General features: G+C 38.8%; 2 protein-coding genes across 2 annotated transcripts in view; one reads left to right on the top strand and one right to left on the bottom strand.

The window, feature by feature from the left end:
• Window positions 1-17502, top strand: part of MED12L (mediator complex subunit 12L) — a 350111-nt gene that overhangs the window by 106605 nt on the left and 226004 nt on the right. The window contains exons 14-16 of the mRNA XM_019661307.1: window positions 2732-2946; window positions 4274-4378; window positions 5260-5436. Coding sequence (XP_019516852.1) covers window positions 2732-2946; window positions 4274-4378; window positions 5260-5436 — 497 coding nt within the window. The remainder of the gene's footprint in view (window positions 1-2731; window positions 2947-4273; window positions 4379-5259; window positions 5437-17502) is intronic.
• Window positions 9427-15274, bottom strand: GPR171 (G protein-coupled receptor 171). The gene is made up of 2 exons (XM_019661328.1): window positions 15177-15274; window positions 9427-11415 (listed from the first exon to the last, which is right to left on the bottom strand). Exon 2 carries the CDS (start codon window positions 11362-11364, stop codon window positions 10408-10410), a length of 957 nt encoding a protein of 318 aa, XP_019516873.1. The 5' UTR covers window positions 11365-11415; window positions 15177-15274; the 3' UTR covers window positions 9427-10407.

Raw genomic sequence — 17502 nt, 5'->3', positions numbered from 1 at the left:
TATTATGTAGTGTCCTTCTTTGTCTTTTATTGTAGTCTTCATTTTAAAGTCTATTTTGTCTGAAATAAGTATTGCTACTCCAGCTTTTTTCTCATTTCCATTTGCGTGAAATATCTTATTCTATCCCTTTACTTTCAGTCTGTATGTGTCTTTTAATCTGAGGTGAGTCTCTTGTAAACAGCATATGCATGGGTCCTGATTTCTTATCCACTCAGCCACTCTACGTCTTTTGATTGGAGCATTTAATCCATTCACACTTAAAGTGATTATTGATAGGTGCATATTTATTGCCATTTTGTTATTTGTATTTCTGATCTTCCTGGATTAGCTTGTTTTCCCCTTTCTTCTGTTTAAAAAAGCCCTTTTAACATTTCCTACAATGCTGGCTTGGTGGTAATGAATTCCTTAAACTTATTCTTTTCTGAGAAGCTCTTTATCTCTCCTTCAATTTTCAGTGATAGCCTGCTGGGTAGAGCAATCTTGGTTGTAAACTTTTATTTTGCGTCACTTTGAATATTTCCTGCCACTCCCTTCTGGCCTGCAGAGTTTCTGTAGAAAAGTCATCTGTTAGTCTTATAGGAGTTCCTTTGTATGTAACCTGCTGTCTCTCTTGGCTGCTTTTAGAATTCTGCTTTTGTCTTTAACCTTTGCCATTTTAACTATGATGTGTCTTGGTGTGAACCTGTTTGGGTTCAGCTGTTTGGAACTCTCTGCACTTCCTGGGCTTGTATGTCAATTTCCTTCACCACGGTAGGGAAGTTTTCAGTCATTATTTCTTCAAATACATTCTTGATCCCTTGCTTCTTCTCTTCTCTTTCTGGTTGGTATTCCTATGATGCGAACGTTGTTGTGCTTGATGTTGTCCCACAGGTCTCTTAAACTATGTTCATTGTTTTTTACACTTTTTTCTTTTTGTTGTTCCAACTGGGTGATTTCTGCTATTTTGTCTTCTAAATCACTGATCCTATCCTCTGCTTCATCTAATCTACTGGTGATTCCTTCGACTGTGTTCTTCATTTCAGTTATTGTATTCTTTAGTTCTAACTGGTTGCTTTTTATGATTTTTGTATCCTTCTTTATGCCGGCCCTAAGTTCCTTAAACATTCTTATCATCAGTGTTCCAAACTCTTTCTCTGAAAGGTTGGATACCTCTGTTTCATTTAGTTCCATTTCTTGAGGTTTCTTCTGATCTTTTACTTGGGACATGTTTCTTTGTTTCTTCATTTTGGCTGTTGCTCTGTGATTGCTTCGATGTATTAGACAGATCATCTAGAAAGAAAAAAAAGAAAGAAAGAAAGAAGAAGAAAAAAGAGAAAAAGAGGAAAATAAAAAGGCCGGGGGGGTTGGTGGCTCTCCACCCGCTTTAGTCTGCAGACCACTTGCTCAGCAATAGAGAGATTCTGGGCGGCTCAGACCAGCTGTTGGGGGGAAGGGCTCAGTGCGTCATGCACCAACCTCCCTCTAAGACTTGATGTGAGCTTCCTGCAATTAGCTGCTGTGTGCTCTGAAATCGTGCTCACCACCAAAAATCCTAACAGGTTGTTGAGGGCTGTCTGCTGCTGCAAAAAACCCCCTGTGGCCTGCAGAGGTAGGGGCCAGGCACCAGGGGCTCAGGGTGCCCCTGGCAACACAGCTCTAGGTGGGCGGGGCAGGCCCCCAAGGCACCACAGGATATAGTCAGTGGCCCCCACCAAGTCAGAGCAGCATGCACTCCTGCATCGGCAGCCAGCCTGCACAAACTCGGCAGGAAAGCCCCGGCCGAGTCATGCAGGTGCACAGCTCGCGGCCCTACACTCCCAGTTAAACTCCCAGTCTCAGTCTGTCCCAATCAGCCACTGGAAGATCAGGCCGAGCAGCCCGACAGCCAATCGCCACCCAGGTAACTCTGCACGTGCAGTGCGGAAATCGGGGATCTAAGGCAATTTGCGCACTCCCGGGTCTCAGTAAGCAGTCTGTTGGAGTCAGAGTACACCTGCCAGGTGTTTCCCTGGCTATGCAGTACAAGCAGTGCAGAGAGTGGGGATCCAAGGCCGCATGCGTGCACACGCATGCACGCACGCATTTCTATGTCAATTCCAGCAGAGTAATGCGGTCCCAGACTTGAGCCTCTGTTGGGAGGGCCCAGCCCTGAAAAAATAGCGCCGTCCTGTGCAGTATCGTGTGCAAGCTCCACACCACAGGAACAATGGTCCCCAAACCTCCAGCTCCTGCGCCAAAGGCACTCAGTTCAGTCCTTCCCGGAGGCTCCTGGGCCCCGCTCACAAAGCTACTCCCTCCACCAGGAACCGGGTGAGTGCTCACCAGCGAGCCAGTCAGTTTGCTGGCTCCACTGGTTCTCTAGCCGCTTCAGCCTCACCGAGTTGAGCAAAGAGAGTCCTCACTATTTTCTACTTCCAGCTATCGTAGAACTCCTCTTCCCAGCAAAGTAACTCTGGGCTGGTGAGCGCGGTGTGGGGCCGGAGGGTGTTGCCCCCAACTGGAGAAGCCTCCCCACCGCTGAGGTGTCCCTCACGGGGTTCGCTCTCTCTCATCTCCGCCCTTCCTACCAGACTCGACGTGGCCTCCTTTTTAAGTCCTTCGTTTAGAGGTTCTGTTCATCTAGTGTCCAGGGAACTTCGGAGGTTGAATATCTTATAAATTATTTGTAATTTTGGTGTGATCCTGGGAGGCAGTTGGCACAGCCTCTGTCTATTCCGCCATCTTACCGGAAGTCTCGAATCATTCTTTACAGCGGATCCCAACAGTGAATGTGAAAAGGTGGAATTTGTGAATCTGGTGCTGCTGTTCTGTGAGTTCATCCGACACGACGTTTTCTCTCACGACGCATACATGTGCACACTCATATCTCGAGGAGACTTGTCAGTCACCGCCTCCACTCGGCCCCGGTCTCCAGTGGGAGAGAATGCCGATGAACACTATCCAAAGGACCATGACGTGAAAATGGAGGTATGGCCCTGGGATTGGTGCTTCCCCACACACACACTGAAACACTGATGGGGGACCACTTTCAGAAGGCTTATTTGATAGTGGCAGGGTGATCACTTTTTAGTTTTCTTTTCTTGTTACAAAGCTCTTTTATCCTATTCCTTACTCATGAAGAGCATTTGGACTATGATTGACATCTTCCAGAATTTTCTTTGAAATACTCTAAAAGTATTAATGAAAAGATTTGACTGGCCATAAAATTTTTCTTTGGATTGGAATTATATGCTTCCAGTTTTATATATTTCTAATCCCCAGGTTTCCTTTAATGTTGTGCCTCAGAATTGGACTTGTTTTGGCCCTAACTTCCTAGCTGAGTTTTCATTCTAAACAGCATTTTTTTCCCTGATGTGTTATTTGTTACTTGTATCACTCTTATACACAATGGGAAATTCTGTTTTAGTCTTAACATATTGTATTTTCATTTCATTTCATTAGAAAGTTCATCTGTATTTCTCAAATGTTGTAGACTTGTTCTTTTCAACAAATTATTTTATGCTGTGGGTATGACTTTATAATTTTCTGCCAATTTCTGATATTTTGGACACTGTTCCAGATACTTATGAAAAGTTTCAAGGCAAAAACATGAAATTGGTGATGAGAAATAGTAGAAAATGGTGAGAGATTGTGACAATTCCTCAGAAATAAAGCCTTATATTGGTTTTTTTGAGAGCTTAAGCGTATGATATAATATTTTTAAAGCAGTAGCTATGCTTGTAATTTAAAAGCCTGACATTAGAATTGCACATGTGGATTCATAGCTTATACTCTTGTACAGGAACCTAAAAAAGTTGTTTCTTTAATGTAAATACTTTTGTTTGTAAATTTGTCCAGAGTAGAAGTTATATAGGGTTGAAAAAAACTAACGTTACTTTATCTGTTTAGGCTTTTTCTGTGTTTCTACCTTTTTTTATTCTTGGATGTCAAAGTTTCTTATATCTTAGATATATACTCTTAGATTTTTCTTACTAAGCAAAATGGGTAAGCCTGTAACTGGGAATAGCCCAAAGAAGGAAATTATGGCTGCACTGTTTTTATCAGGAAGTTTGTGTGCTCTTCCCTTAAAATATCATGGAAATTAAGTGTTTCTCATCATGAAGACAAAGAATGTTACTTTGCAAAGCAATAAATGTCTTAAAACTTCCTTCTTTATTTTTTTTGGGATAAAAAAGTCACCAGGAGGAAATAAAAGACATAGGATGGTTAAAAATGTCACTGTCATGTTTTACCTTTAGTTTCCTAATGAATTACAAAATTTACAATGTGATTTTCTTTCTCTGGCAATTATCAGGAACAGGCTATTATGGCACATATGGGCATTGACTCAGGAACTACTAATATTTTTGATGAAGTAGACAAGAGTGACTTTAAAACTGACTTTGGTTCGGAATTTCCAGTAGGTTCAACCTTTGAATTCTTATTGACTACTAACCCCTCCTCCCCACCCCTCCCTCAGTTTGCCCCCGTCCTTCCGTTTCTTGCCCCCTGTACTGGATTGACTTGTGTACTTGTGATGTAAATGTCATCCCACCATGTTCTGCCCGAGGACACAGTTAATGGTCTCTGCAGTTGGCTCATTTCAGTTCATCCTCAGTTTTGGCTGCATTGCCTTCTTGGTAAGTTCTAATACTCCTATCCTAGTTGACTGCTTGTGACGCTCTTGTTCATTTTGAGACCATCATCTCTCAGGAATACAGGAATGTAGTTTCATCATGACAGTTCAAGCTGATTTGCTGTGTGTGTGTTCGGCTTCTAAAGTACAGCTTTCCTGGCTCTCGACTGGCTCTGCATTCTTCTACTTTACCTCAGTATAATTACAATGTATTCTTCCTCATAGATCTTAATGTGCAACTCTTTATAAAAAATATTATTTGGGGTACAGACTAAAACCTTTATGTTTATCATCCATTAGCTTTATTAGTTAGTTATTTCTGTATATATGTATTTGTAGGGATTGTAGCCCTATGAGGAAAACACTTTCCTATAAGTCTGACTTTATCTCAGGTCCTCTGGGAAAGTTCCTGTGTGTCGTTGTCATTTTCTCATCTTCAAAATGGAGGGTGATAGTGACAGATTCCTAATGATCTGAATATGAAGTTTGTGGAAATTTACAAAATATCTTTATACATTTTGCTCAGTGGTTGAATAAGGAAAATATATTGTATGAGTGTCTTGTGTGTTTTAAGCTCTGGTATATAGCACTGGTATAAAAGCCAAAAGTTTTGGCTCTTGCTCTCTTTCATTTACAATCTCCAATGTTTGTTTTACATGGCTTAGATTTTTTCTCCCATGCCTGGTGAGTCCTGTGAGAATGCCAACCCTTCCTTGGGCAGAAGAATGTCGGTTAATGGTGAGAAGTTGCTGAAGAGAGAAAAACCGAGCGATTTAATTTTTCCATCTAATTATGACCTCCTGCGACACTTGCAGTATGCAACACATTTTCCCATACCTCTGGTAAGTCACTGCTTTGATCAGTTGACAAGTTGATTATTTTATTATAGGATTATTAACCAGTGATTATTCAACTACTTGCCTGAGTAATACGTATGATAGCAGGTGGGTGTTTGCATTTGCTGCTGCTTTTGTTATAATTCTGATCATATACCTTATGTATGTCATGTGATACCACTGGCAGGCTAAATTTAACGGAATTTTCTATATTAGTATCCTTTTATCGAGCATTTGAGTCACTGCAAATGATGTCTAAATTTGCTTTCAATTTGAAACTCATTTACTGAGTAGATTTTATATGTTCTGTATTGTAGTAGGTAGTTTTGGTATTATGCTGATGAGTAAGAATTTTGGGGCGTAGGGAAGATGAATAAGATAGGAGGGAGACAAATGTCTATAAAATGACAAGCACTAAAATGAGTGCAATAATTGAGTAAAACCCAAGTGCCCACTGGAAGGTGAACTGTTTGACATTCCCGGGTCTCTTCTACTCTCAAAGAATAAATATTGGAGGGGAGAGAGAGCATCTGATTGAGAAATTGGTTATGGAGTCACAGAAGAGGCTGTACGAGGTCTGACAATTAGGCTCACGAACTCATCCTAGAAAAAGTGCTACCTACCTCATTGCAGAATATCACTATGGTCATCTTTGAAGTATTTCCCTTGGGAAGCTATGCACTGACGCCAACGCCTAGTCCACCCTTCAAAGCAATTTTGGAACTCTTTCTGGAATGGCCATCAGAGCCGCTGACATATTACTTTTGATGTCCTGAATGTCATTAAAATGTCTTCATTTCCATATTTCCTTTATCTTTGGGTAAAGAACGAAGTCACTGTGGGCATGATCAGGTGAGTAGGGAGGGTGTTCCAATACAGTTATTTGTTTACTGGTTAAAAATTCTCTTTGCTTTGTTCATCAGTGAGCTCCTTTGAGACCATTTTTGCACACACCTTTCTCATGCCAAGATTTTCAGTTAAGAGTTTCCTGTTTCTCTGTCAGTGTTTACTTGGTCTGCTATGTTTCTCACAGCTGACAATTTTGACACACAAGTTGACAAATTTCTGCAATGTTTTCCTCAGTTCTGCTCGTTACTGGATGCCCTGACCTCTCTTCTCAGTGACGCATTGTATACCCTCAGAAAAACGTTTAATCCATTTGTACGCTGCCGTTGTCTTCACGGCATTATCCCCATAAACTTGGACTAACATGTCCCTGATTTCACTTTCACTCTTGCCAAGTTTAACAAGAAATTTAATATTTGTTCATTGCTCTAATTCAAGCTCAGGCATTCTCGCGATGGCACATGAGCACGCGACAACAATAATGAATGCCACTTAGCAAGACACTGTCACACGTTGACATGAACACAGCTGTGAGACACTGATAGACCAAGGTTATGAAACCTTACAGAGCTGTTTGTACAGTGCTGCCAGTGTAAGCACACGGTGGCAAGTTCGCGACCTTAATTTTCAGACCTCATACATGAAATGGATTTGAATTTTGACCTGTTGAATTTAAGAACTGAATAGCTCATGGGAAATACTTGCCAGAGAATTTAGTGTTTGAGTCATAATGAATGATGTGCTGTGTTCTAAAGGGAAACAAGTTTAATTTTATGGTATTAGTAATGAAGATTGGACCAAGATCTGTAAAATTTTTTATTCTTAGAGTCACTATCTTTTTTCCCCAATTTTATTTTAAGTGTAATTTCAATGAATAATTTTCATTGAAAACTTATTATTGTTGTTGTTATAACAAAAGAGTAATTGTGAGGTATATATTATGAGTTTGTTATTTCCTGGATATCTTTGAAGGGTTTTGATTTGCAAATTAAATATTTTCTTAAATTTGTTTATTTTTTTGGTTATTTTGGAACATTCTCTGAATGACTTTCAAAATCACTACACACCCATATATTTTTTTCTTATTGTAATTAGAACACTTTTTTTGGTGTTAATTTTTCTGTGTCCAGGCCTATGTCAAAAGTTGCCAAAATTCTTTCCTGTTCATCACTGGCTGAATATAGCCACAGTTTTCAGTAGTTGCCTGTAAGTGTCACTCATTTTCAATGTAATGGAATAATCTCACAGTTAATTTGGGGTAGCAGAAAGAGTAGCCTGATACTTTAGAGATGTATCCTGAAGAATTCATGGATAAATTATCCTTATATCTGGGACTGTTTTAAAGTAGAGTCAAAAAGGGGGGAGGGTAATTGAAGTCTGGGGTTTAGTGAACAGTAATGCACCACTATTCGCTTCCTAGTTGTGACAAATGTGTCATGGTTATGTAAGGCATTAACATTAGGACAAACGAGATGAAAGGTACATGGGAACTCTGTGTTCTACCTTTGTTCCTTTCTTGTAAATCATATATTCCACAATAAAAAGTTTATTAAAAAAAATGGAGATGGGAAGTAAAGCAAATAATGGCAAAATGTTAGAAATGGTTGAAATTGGTTGCAGGTTCTGTGCTCCTCTCTTGGGTATGCAGAGCTCTGCAGGCCTCCCTTGCCACGTGTCTGGGTGTCTGGGCAAGGCCCTCCCTGAGCATGAACTGCTTCATTCTGTCTTTCATGACATCCTCAGCTACACATCATTCCCAGCATTTAGCATTCCAGGGCTGTCCACTTCCTTAGAGGAAAGAGCATGAATGATTTCCAATGACTAATTCTCATGGTGAATTAGGACATCCTTCAGCTGTAATGCAGCCATAAAAGAGCTGCTGGAAAATTGAGGTGATCAGATATAATTAATAGCCTGCCCTCACCAGTTGCCCTAAACCCCCCTATACTGGGAGTGTAATTTAGAATAAGCCATCAATAGGGGAAATAAAAGTATATACTAATACAACACTGAAATTAGGAATGTTCTAGAGAGTCTGGTTCCCCTTACTAAAAAGGGAAAATTTGACTAACCTATCAGGCATGGGAGGAGAATATAAGAATAAAATAAAAAAAGTTTTTTCCACCTCTGTCTTTAAGATGTGGCTCTAGTGAGTGAAGGCCAAGGATAGAGGACCAAAGGGAACTTGACCAAAAGATTCAGAAAAATAACCAAGTTTCATGTATGCTCTTATGTAACGTCTTGATCTGCCCATCAGTAAAGGCATATTCCTAGACAACCAGCAAACCCAGGGTCTGAGTATAGGCTTCTACCAGTCTGCAGCGTAAGTAAGTCATTTAATCCTGTGTGTCAGAGATTGATGCCCATGGGGGTTCCTGTCATGACCATCAGCCAGCTAGAATGTGTTCAGTACTTGCCATGTTATGAGGGTAACAGGCACTTTATTTCATTTATTATTCTCTTCAAACTCAGAGCATATATTGGTGACATTGTAGACAGGAGTTGTCTTGGGTTCCAGCTTTAGAAAGTAATTCTTCTCAATGGAGAGCTAAAAATGAATCTGGAATCACATTTGTTTTGTTAGGTTCCAGGAACACCATTTCTTAATCATTGCAGCAGGTGCCAATGTATTACCGATTGTTTTATTATAATTTGGGCTTTTACTAATGAAATTAAAAGACAAAGCCACAAAGTCTCATGTGTGTTTATGTAAGCTTTCTGGTTTTCTTTTCTCTAAATACGTCTATTGTGTAATACCATCTATTGAATCTTTTCCTTATTACTGGCTGTAGAGAGAATTCAATCAAATGGTTGTGACCCCGAGAGTTGGAGTCACCCATACCTTAACCTGTTGGCCCCATATGGGGTCAAACTCATGTTCAGGATCTGAGTGGTGCCAGTCAGTCCAGCACACACTGCGTTCCTTACATTGGTAGGTCTTGCTATGTGGACTCGGTGTGTCTATTTTAAGACCATTTGACTGGTGCTGTTTTTCCATACCTTTGATGTGAGTTTCTAGTTAGTTCCAAAACAGTAGTTTTAGCAGTTAGTATAATTTAAAAACTCCCCTTGAAATATTATAGGGTCTATTTCATATTACTACAAAATAAAAATAAGAAACCACTGGATTTGTCATTGCTAACAGAAGATCTTTATTTATAACCTTCAGGTAGAATGTAAGTATATAATACATTAAACACTGGCCATGTATTTCCAAGCCTTTTTAGAAATAAAAATATTTAGTTATTGTGTTAGAAAACAATTAGATGTTAAAGATTGGAGTAGTAAGCTAAAAGGTCACCATCTTTGAAGTGATGGATTAAAAATAAATCGGGCACAGGTGGTTTCATGGAAAAAATAAGTTGGATTTTTTTTTAAGTGATCCAAAGGGCTTAAAATTGTGTTGCTGAAGAGCCTTGTCAATTTACATAGACGTAACAGTTATCCATTGAACAATGAGGATGCTGATTCCCCCGCCCACAGTAAAAAATCCACAGTAAAAAATCCACGTTTAGCTTTTGACTCCCCCAAGACTTAACTCCTAATAGACCACTAATGTCCAGAAATCTTACCAATAACATAAACAGTTGATTAACACGTATTTTGTATATATTATTATATACTGTGTTCTTACAATAAAGTAAACTAGAAAATGTTATTAAAGAAATCATGATGAGGAAGAGAAAATGCGAAAATGCATTTATACTACTGCCCATATTTATTGAAAAATATTTTCGTGTAAGTGGACCCATGCAGTTCAAACCAGTGTTCAAGGGCCACCTGTATTTTGCATGTTTTTATCAAGAAGTCAGTTCCAGGCATTTAAATGAACACCTCATGCATACCTGTGTGTCTATGTCATAGAAGTCATATGGATTTCAAGGATATTTAAGGGTTTTACATTGGTTCAACAAGACTTTTTAGTTCTTTCATACACATTTTTGGGTTAAGGAGCAACAACAGCCATTAAATGTTGATTGGCCTATGTATAAATACAAGGTTTCACCATAAACCAGGCCACATTTGCTAGTTGTCTAAAATTTTGCATTCTGAGACTCTGTTTTCCTCTTTCCCAGTAGTTCTGTACATGTCCAGTAAGGCAAGAAGTGACAGGATGAAAAATCCCGTATTTTATGCATTTTCACACCTTGATTTTTCTTTCTGAGCCATGCTCTCCTTAGGTGATGCGAAAGTCTCACTGACCTTTAAGCGGAATGCTTTTGAAAGGTGATAGTACAGGATGGGATCAAAGCACAGGTTTGACACAGCCAGGAGCAGCGTGGCCTCCTTGGCTTTGAAGAGTGAAATCCGCGTCGGGCAGTCAGATATGACCTCCGTCTGGCTGAGGGTGTATGGGATTCGGACAATGTGATAAGGAACAAAACATATGATGTAGGCTGTGGTCACTAAAAGTATGTTGATGAGAGTTCTTTTCACATTTGGATAATTTTCATTATCTTTGTTTCTGTAGAGTTGTCGAATTACTAGGCAGTTAGATATTAAAATGATGACTGAGAAATTTAAAAATATAGCCAAACATATGAAGTTTGTCAGCAAATGCCAGTTTCTTCCGAACTCCCTTTTGAATTCCATGCACCCCACATTTGGCTTTTCCTTGATGTCTTTGATTGGAATCACCATGTTTGGCACCATTATGAGAAGGACCATGACCCACACGACGGCCGATATCATTTTGGCAAATCCAGGTTCCTGGATTCGATAAATCTTGCTGCTGTAGGTCAGCTGCAGACAGCGATCCATGCTAACAAACGCTAAGAAGATAATGGACAAGTACATGTTAATGTAGATGAGGCAGGCTGTGATTTGGCAGTGGAATATCCTCAGCTTCCAGGGGGCCACGCCCAGGTCCACCACAATTTTCACCGGTAAGGCCAGACTGAGCAGGAAATCCGCCGTCAGCAAATTAATTAAGTATATGCTCACACACCTGTGATTCGTATTTTTCTGTATGAAAGCCCAGGTTGCAAAACAACTTCCAATAATTCCAATAAGGAAAACTAAATAAAAAAAATATGTGAATGGCTCCAGATTTCTGTAAACTGGACAGAAGGTAGAATTGTTTGTCATTGTGAAAGTAAGGATGACTCTTCTCCAAAAAAAAAAAAAATTCCAAATAACCTGTTAGAAAAGAAGGGGAGGGAGGTTAGTAATGACAGTGAGAAATTAATTTCTTTAAAATAATTTGCACTTACAGTACCACGGTCACAATCTTTCTAGTTCTCAGAATTTTACTGATGAACTTATTATTAGATCATGTGGACTGGTGGGAGCATCTTTGATTATGAGGAAGCCTGGGTTTTCCATGTTCTGATTTTGTGATTTTGGGAAATCCCAGGTAGGTTTACTTATAGAAGGGCTATTTTTGACAACATACTTTTGCATTCTGATAGCTCTTTTGTTACCAGTTGGGTTGGGATTTAGTTTGCAGAGGAAATAAGTGAACTGAGTTTCTGAGAAAAAGAGAGGAAACTAGGGTACGATGGTATGGTTGTGGCCCAGCCTGAAGAGCTTTCAGTGAGGCTTCCTGAGGCTTTCTGTTCTCATGGGTGGGACAGACCTCCTCACGCCGGGGTAACCTAGTCTGAGAGGGGAACGGAAGGGGGAACAAAAAATTGGACTGAAATTTAAAAGATGTTATTGAAAAAGTAGGTCCTTTGTTATCTAACCTACTGGAACATTTTCCCAATAAAATTCCATTTTTCTTTGCTTTTCAGCAGAAAGAGTTGAAAGATTAGAATCTGGTCTAGAACTGATGCTTATTTCTTCCCTTTTCCTTGCTGCAGTTTCATAATGGTGTAGACCTGGGATGTCCAGTATGGTAGGCCGTAGCCACACGTGACTTATTGACTACTTGAAATAAGGCCAGTCCAAACTGATGTGTGCTGTAAATGCAAAATACACACTGGGTTTCAAAGATTTAGTACAAAAGATTACTCAAAAAATAGTACACGTAGTAAAATTGTACTCGTTTATACAAATAGTACAATTAGTAAAATGCCTCAATATTTTCATGTTGAGCGCATTTGAAATATTTTTGATGTATTAGGTTAAATCTTAAAAATTAATTTCTCCTGTTTCTTTCGCTGTTTTACATGCAGCTACTCGATGATTTGAAAGTACCTCTGTGGTTTGCATTGTATTTCTTTGGGATAGTGCTTGTCGAGGTTTCTGTGTCCATGTGTTTGAGATACTTGACCAAGAATGTCTTTTTAAGACTTCCAGAACAAGGATGTATGCCATTGGTTACAAAATTCTAAAAGAGAAGCTCAGTTATATCAGGATCAAAATGTCTAATGTTAACACTTGAATGGTTTTTTTTTTTCTTCTTTTTCTTTCATTGTGGGTTTTGAAGCAGCCAAGCCCACAAGCATAAGACATACCCTGAAAACCATGGTGACAGACACTGATAATGACAAAACAAGGATGGTATGTAAACACAAGTTAAACTAATGGGCTTCATTTACCCCTGTTGAGCTGGTTCTGTCAGACTTACACTCTTAAGGCCTCCGGTCCCTCTTTCTGGTGCTGCTTCTTCATAAGCTCCCTCTTCATGCATATTAAACACCTTTCTTTTGTTTTAACAAGAAGATTACTTTTGTGGTTTAGCAGGGAAAACTTGTTATATAACTTTTTAAAAGTAGCATGTAGTGGCTGACTTAAGAAGGCCAAATAAATCCATTCACTCAAACCTCCCTTTTAAAAACACAAAACCAAACCCCAAACTTCTGAAGCCATACTAAATCTTAATTCTCTTAATTATTTCATGATCCATTGTGTACATCTTGGGATGAAACAGTGTGCTAGCGATGATAAGGCCCATGTACATAAATCTTTCTAAATTAAAGTGTCATTTAATGGGTGCATGTCCTTCCCACTTTCCTACCTGGGATAGGGTGTTAGAGTCCATGAATGATATCACTCTGTACTAAATTTCATGAAACTCATTAAGCACTTACTTTGTGCCTGGTACTGTGCTAAGCACTTTTCATGTACTCATTTAACCTTTCAGCATCCCTGTCATGTACGTGTTGTTATCTTTGTTTTACAGATGAGAAAACTGAGGCATAATAAATTTATGCCGAAGGTTATAGAGCTGGTTATAGAGCCAGGATTCCAACCTGGACCATCTGATCTCAGAAGCCATGTTCAAAAACCATTCCAAAACTCTTATCATCATCTTCATCATCATCATCATCATCGTAATAATAACAGTAATAATGATGATGGTGATGATAACATTATTATTATTTTTAAATAGCCAACCTTTACTAAGTATTTACTATCTGGCAGGAACTATATTCTCAGCATTTTTCATGGAAATGAGCGGAAATAAAAGTCATTCTTAATTTTTTTCTAAATACTAATGCAAGAAGTTTAGGCTTCATGTATTTTGATGTGTAAAAACAAACCTAGGTTCTGTACTTTTAGTCCAGACCTCCTTTACTTTCAAAGTTCCCATGACCCCGTCCCTCTACAGCAGCCCCACTCTAACCTGCACTCTAGGCTGGCGTCATCTCCAGTGCTCTGTGAACTGTTGCCTTTGTACTTTTGGTTGTGATAAAATTCGGAGATCAAAAGACTTTAAGGATGGAGGGAACCTGTATTAATAGCATCTAATCCAATCCAAGATCAGTCGAGGAGACTGAGGTCTGGCCCTTGGGTGTTGCTCGAGGTTTCTCAGCTTGTTAGAGCAGGCAAGGCTCTGACCTGTTGGTCATTTTCTAGACTCTGCCTTTGTCTTTCCTGTGCCTGAGTCCTGCCTGTCCCAAATGCCCGGAGGAAGCCCTTCCCATCTGAAGTCTACTTCAGGCTTCACTGACTTCCTCCTCATGGCTCTGATTTTCGAGTCACCATCATTTGTACCCTGGCATCCTGAATGTCCTTTTCTTCTCTGGGTCAAAAGCTAATAATTTTGGTGCAAATTGATCCTTTTCTACCACCTTTGCTTGTTCCTTATGGGCTTATGCGCTTGTATTTCAAATGTTACATAATAGTAGTAACATAATGTGCTTTTTAAAGTGTCTCCATTGCTCATACAGCTATACAATAAGGTTTATTTTATAGAAGAGTGTATGGTAAAAAGAAGGATTAGAAAATGACTTGTTTTGCTCAGTTAATATTCTCTGTAACTAGACGTGACCATACATACCACCCATGAGTAATTAATTTAAAAATAGTTACAGGGTGTCTGTTTATTCAGTAATGCTTAAGAATCATGCTGTTTCTATGAACCTCAGTCTAGATTGCAACAAAAAACAAATTTCTTCATTTAAAAGTTTTGTTTGTGTCAAGTAGAGGTTAAACTAAATAAATGCTTGATAAATATTTTGTCAAGCACTTATTAGCCTGTGGGAATTTGAGGCACCCAGAGGTACTCCAACGAAACCAAAAAAAGATTTCAAATGTCTCCTTTGTTTGGATCAAGTACTCGTTGCTTAGAAAATAAATAAACTCATGAGATTTTTTTTTTTTATGCAAGTCACAGTGGAATTTTCTTGAAATCACCTATCGTAATGTGTGTAGAAGGAGGTCATTTTAAGAACTGTTGTGCCCTGTTGTAAAGACCTCCATCATGGCCTTTACTTACTGTTATGAAATTGAGTTACTAAGGAGAGGCACTCACCTCTAAATGAGTATTCAGCTTTAGATGAATTAAGCTGTCTTTTTGAGAATGGATGAGGTCTTCAGATAAAATAAAATTATAGGGTAGTAGTTCACAGTCAGAGTCTACTTAGAGTTTAATAAGTGGTGACTTCTTTTTATACAGCAACCTTATTACATGTTGGCATTTCCAGCTTACATGGGCTAAACACTGAAAATGACAGATTTCTCTTCTGTGGAAAGACGTTTGAATATATTAAGTATTTAAAAAGACCTACCTGGGGGTATACTCTGTGAGCCTCCAGGGGCCTCTCTCCAGGTCTTCAGACAAGTGTGAGCTGATCGTCTGGCTGCAGCAGCAGCAGCACTAGCAGCCCTATTGACTGCTCGTTGTACTAAAAATTTCCTTTCCTTTTGTGTGGTTTTAAAATGTTGCATACTGACGTAGATGAAACTGTGGTTTGCAAGTAGTTTAACTGCATGGCAGTCTCCTCAGTTTTTTTTTCAATTTTGTGTATGCTTTCTTAAGCTATTCAGATTTATCTATTCTGACTTTAGAGGAAAGGTTTTTATTTGTCCATTGGAGTACCTGGGTTTCTTTTTGTGTTTTCTTTAAAGCACCTAAGATGTGTTTTGCATCAAAGTGCTTTTAAACAACATCGATTTTTGTGCCTTGAAAAGAGTTACGCGTTAGATATTAGGTGTCAAGCAAACTTTCTATAGTTCCACACACTGCAACTCATCAGTTTTTCAGAGTTATAATTTAAAAAATATGTTGCATTTTGGATCCTGCTGGAGACATCTATTAATAAACAAAAAAAGGTGTGATTTAAAGGTAGTCTGGTAAAGTACTGTGATTTATTTGTCTTTATCCTTTTCTGTTCACTGTAGGAAAATCTGGAAATAGAAATATAAGCAATAAACCCCATTATGCGGGGAGATAATTACTGTTAACGTTTGTGGCACATCTGTTTTAACATTTTTCTATGTACACCACTTAAAAATGTTACTGTATTGTACATACTGTTTTATGGTTTGTGCTTATTTCATTCAATAATGTATTGGATGTTTTTCTAAGTTGTAAGAGGAGACCTGCAATGAATGTTTGTCAATCTGGCCCAAACAGCTTAATGAGTTGAGACAGATATTTAGTAATTATAAGGCTGTATGTGAGGGGACCCTCTAAAATGCACTTAGATTGTTTGGGCCAATGTTTCTGTCTGTGGGCGAGCAAGTGACTGAATGGACCCCAGCATGGTGAGGGACCTAACAAAACATCACCCTCTCATCCGCATCGTCAGTTGGTTTGTTAGGTTATCTTTCTTGTATAAGGGTAGCTTTATAAAAGAATATGAGGTCACATTTCAAGCATATTTTAGGGAGTTCTGAGTCTGCCGGTGCAAAGCTGACTTGTAATTGCAAAACCAGTGCCTGATCAGTTAGGGTCTGGTTTCTTCTTTTGCTTCAGTGGCCTTGTATGTGCTTTGGTTTCGTCTCTTTTTCTCCTAATAATTAATTAACTCTTAGTTTTCTAGATAATAAGAAGCAAGTCAGAAGGAACTTCTCCAGGAACTTAAAATTGAATCCCTTTTGGTGTTCACTTTTAAAAAGAAAAGTCTCTCCAAAGACTAAATGAGAAATGCCAAGCTAGAGGGAATTTAGGGAGAGTCTAAGGGAACTTTTGATAAAAACAATGTAAGGATGCTTATAATGATAGTGGCTACTGTTTGAGATATTCTGGTGTTCTCCCAAATTCATGTAATTATTATTAGTTTGCAAAAAAAGAGATTTTACATATACTTACTTATAAATTAGAGGGAAAAAACCCAAAATCTATATCAAATTTTGTATTTCAATTTTTGGTTCACTTTATCATGACAGTGCGAACAAATGATCTGTCTTGAGATTTATGTGCATCATTCTTGGGTAGGACTCACTGAAAAACACTCGAGAAAAGACATGCTTGCAGACCAGTAAGCAAGCAGTTGTGATCAGGGTTTTCATTCAATGGGGGATGGAGAGGGTGAGATGGTGAGAATTTGGGGAGGTGGAGTCGGCTGCCAACTGAGTGGTGAAGGGTTTTAACATCGTGTGAATGAAAACTGAAATAAAAAAATCTTCTTTCTTTTTTAGAGCTGGGCGTATTTCTCTGTTTGCTTCCCTGTTCACTTTGAGGGTGTAGACAGAATTAAGAACATTCAACTGTCCGTAAAAATCCACTAAGGCACCAGTTATTGTGTCTGAATTGTCAGATATAAAAGAGCTAAAGTCTCTAAGCTCTCAGTGTGCTGTTGCCTTTTTGGAACTACAAGAAAGCACTGTGAATAGTGAAACTTAACCATGTTCTTCCTTTTGAGAACAAGCTTGATGCAACTTGGCGTTTTGTGGAAGTTTATTCACAGTGGAAATAAGCTTTTTTTGGCTACTGTCCCTGCTTTTATTTTTGTTTTTAACACGTGTTCCATCTGACTTTCCATAAGTCATGTCTATCTATCTGTTTCATTAAGGATAAATGTTTTTCAGATGGTATTTTGTTCGTGTTCTAGGAAATTACACATCATCACTAACCCAGTATTTTAGAAACCCAAGTGGGAAGAAGTGGGG

This window comes from Hipposideros armiger, unplaced genomic scaffold, assembly GCF_001890085.2.
Source record: "Hipposideros armiger isolate ML-2016 unplaced genomic scaffold, ASM189008v1 scaffold_344, whole genome shotgun sequence".
NCBI lineage: Eukaryota > Metazoa > Chordata > Mammalia > Chiroptera > Hipposideridae > Hipposideros > Hipposideros armiger.
The sequence above is the reverse complement of the archived record's forward strand: the minus strand, read 5'-3'. Positions and strand labels throughout refer to the sequence as shown.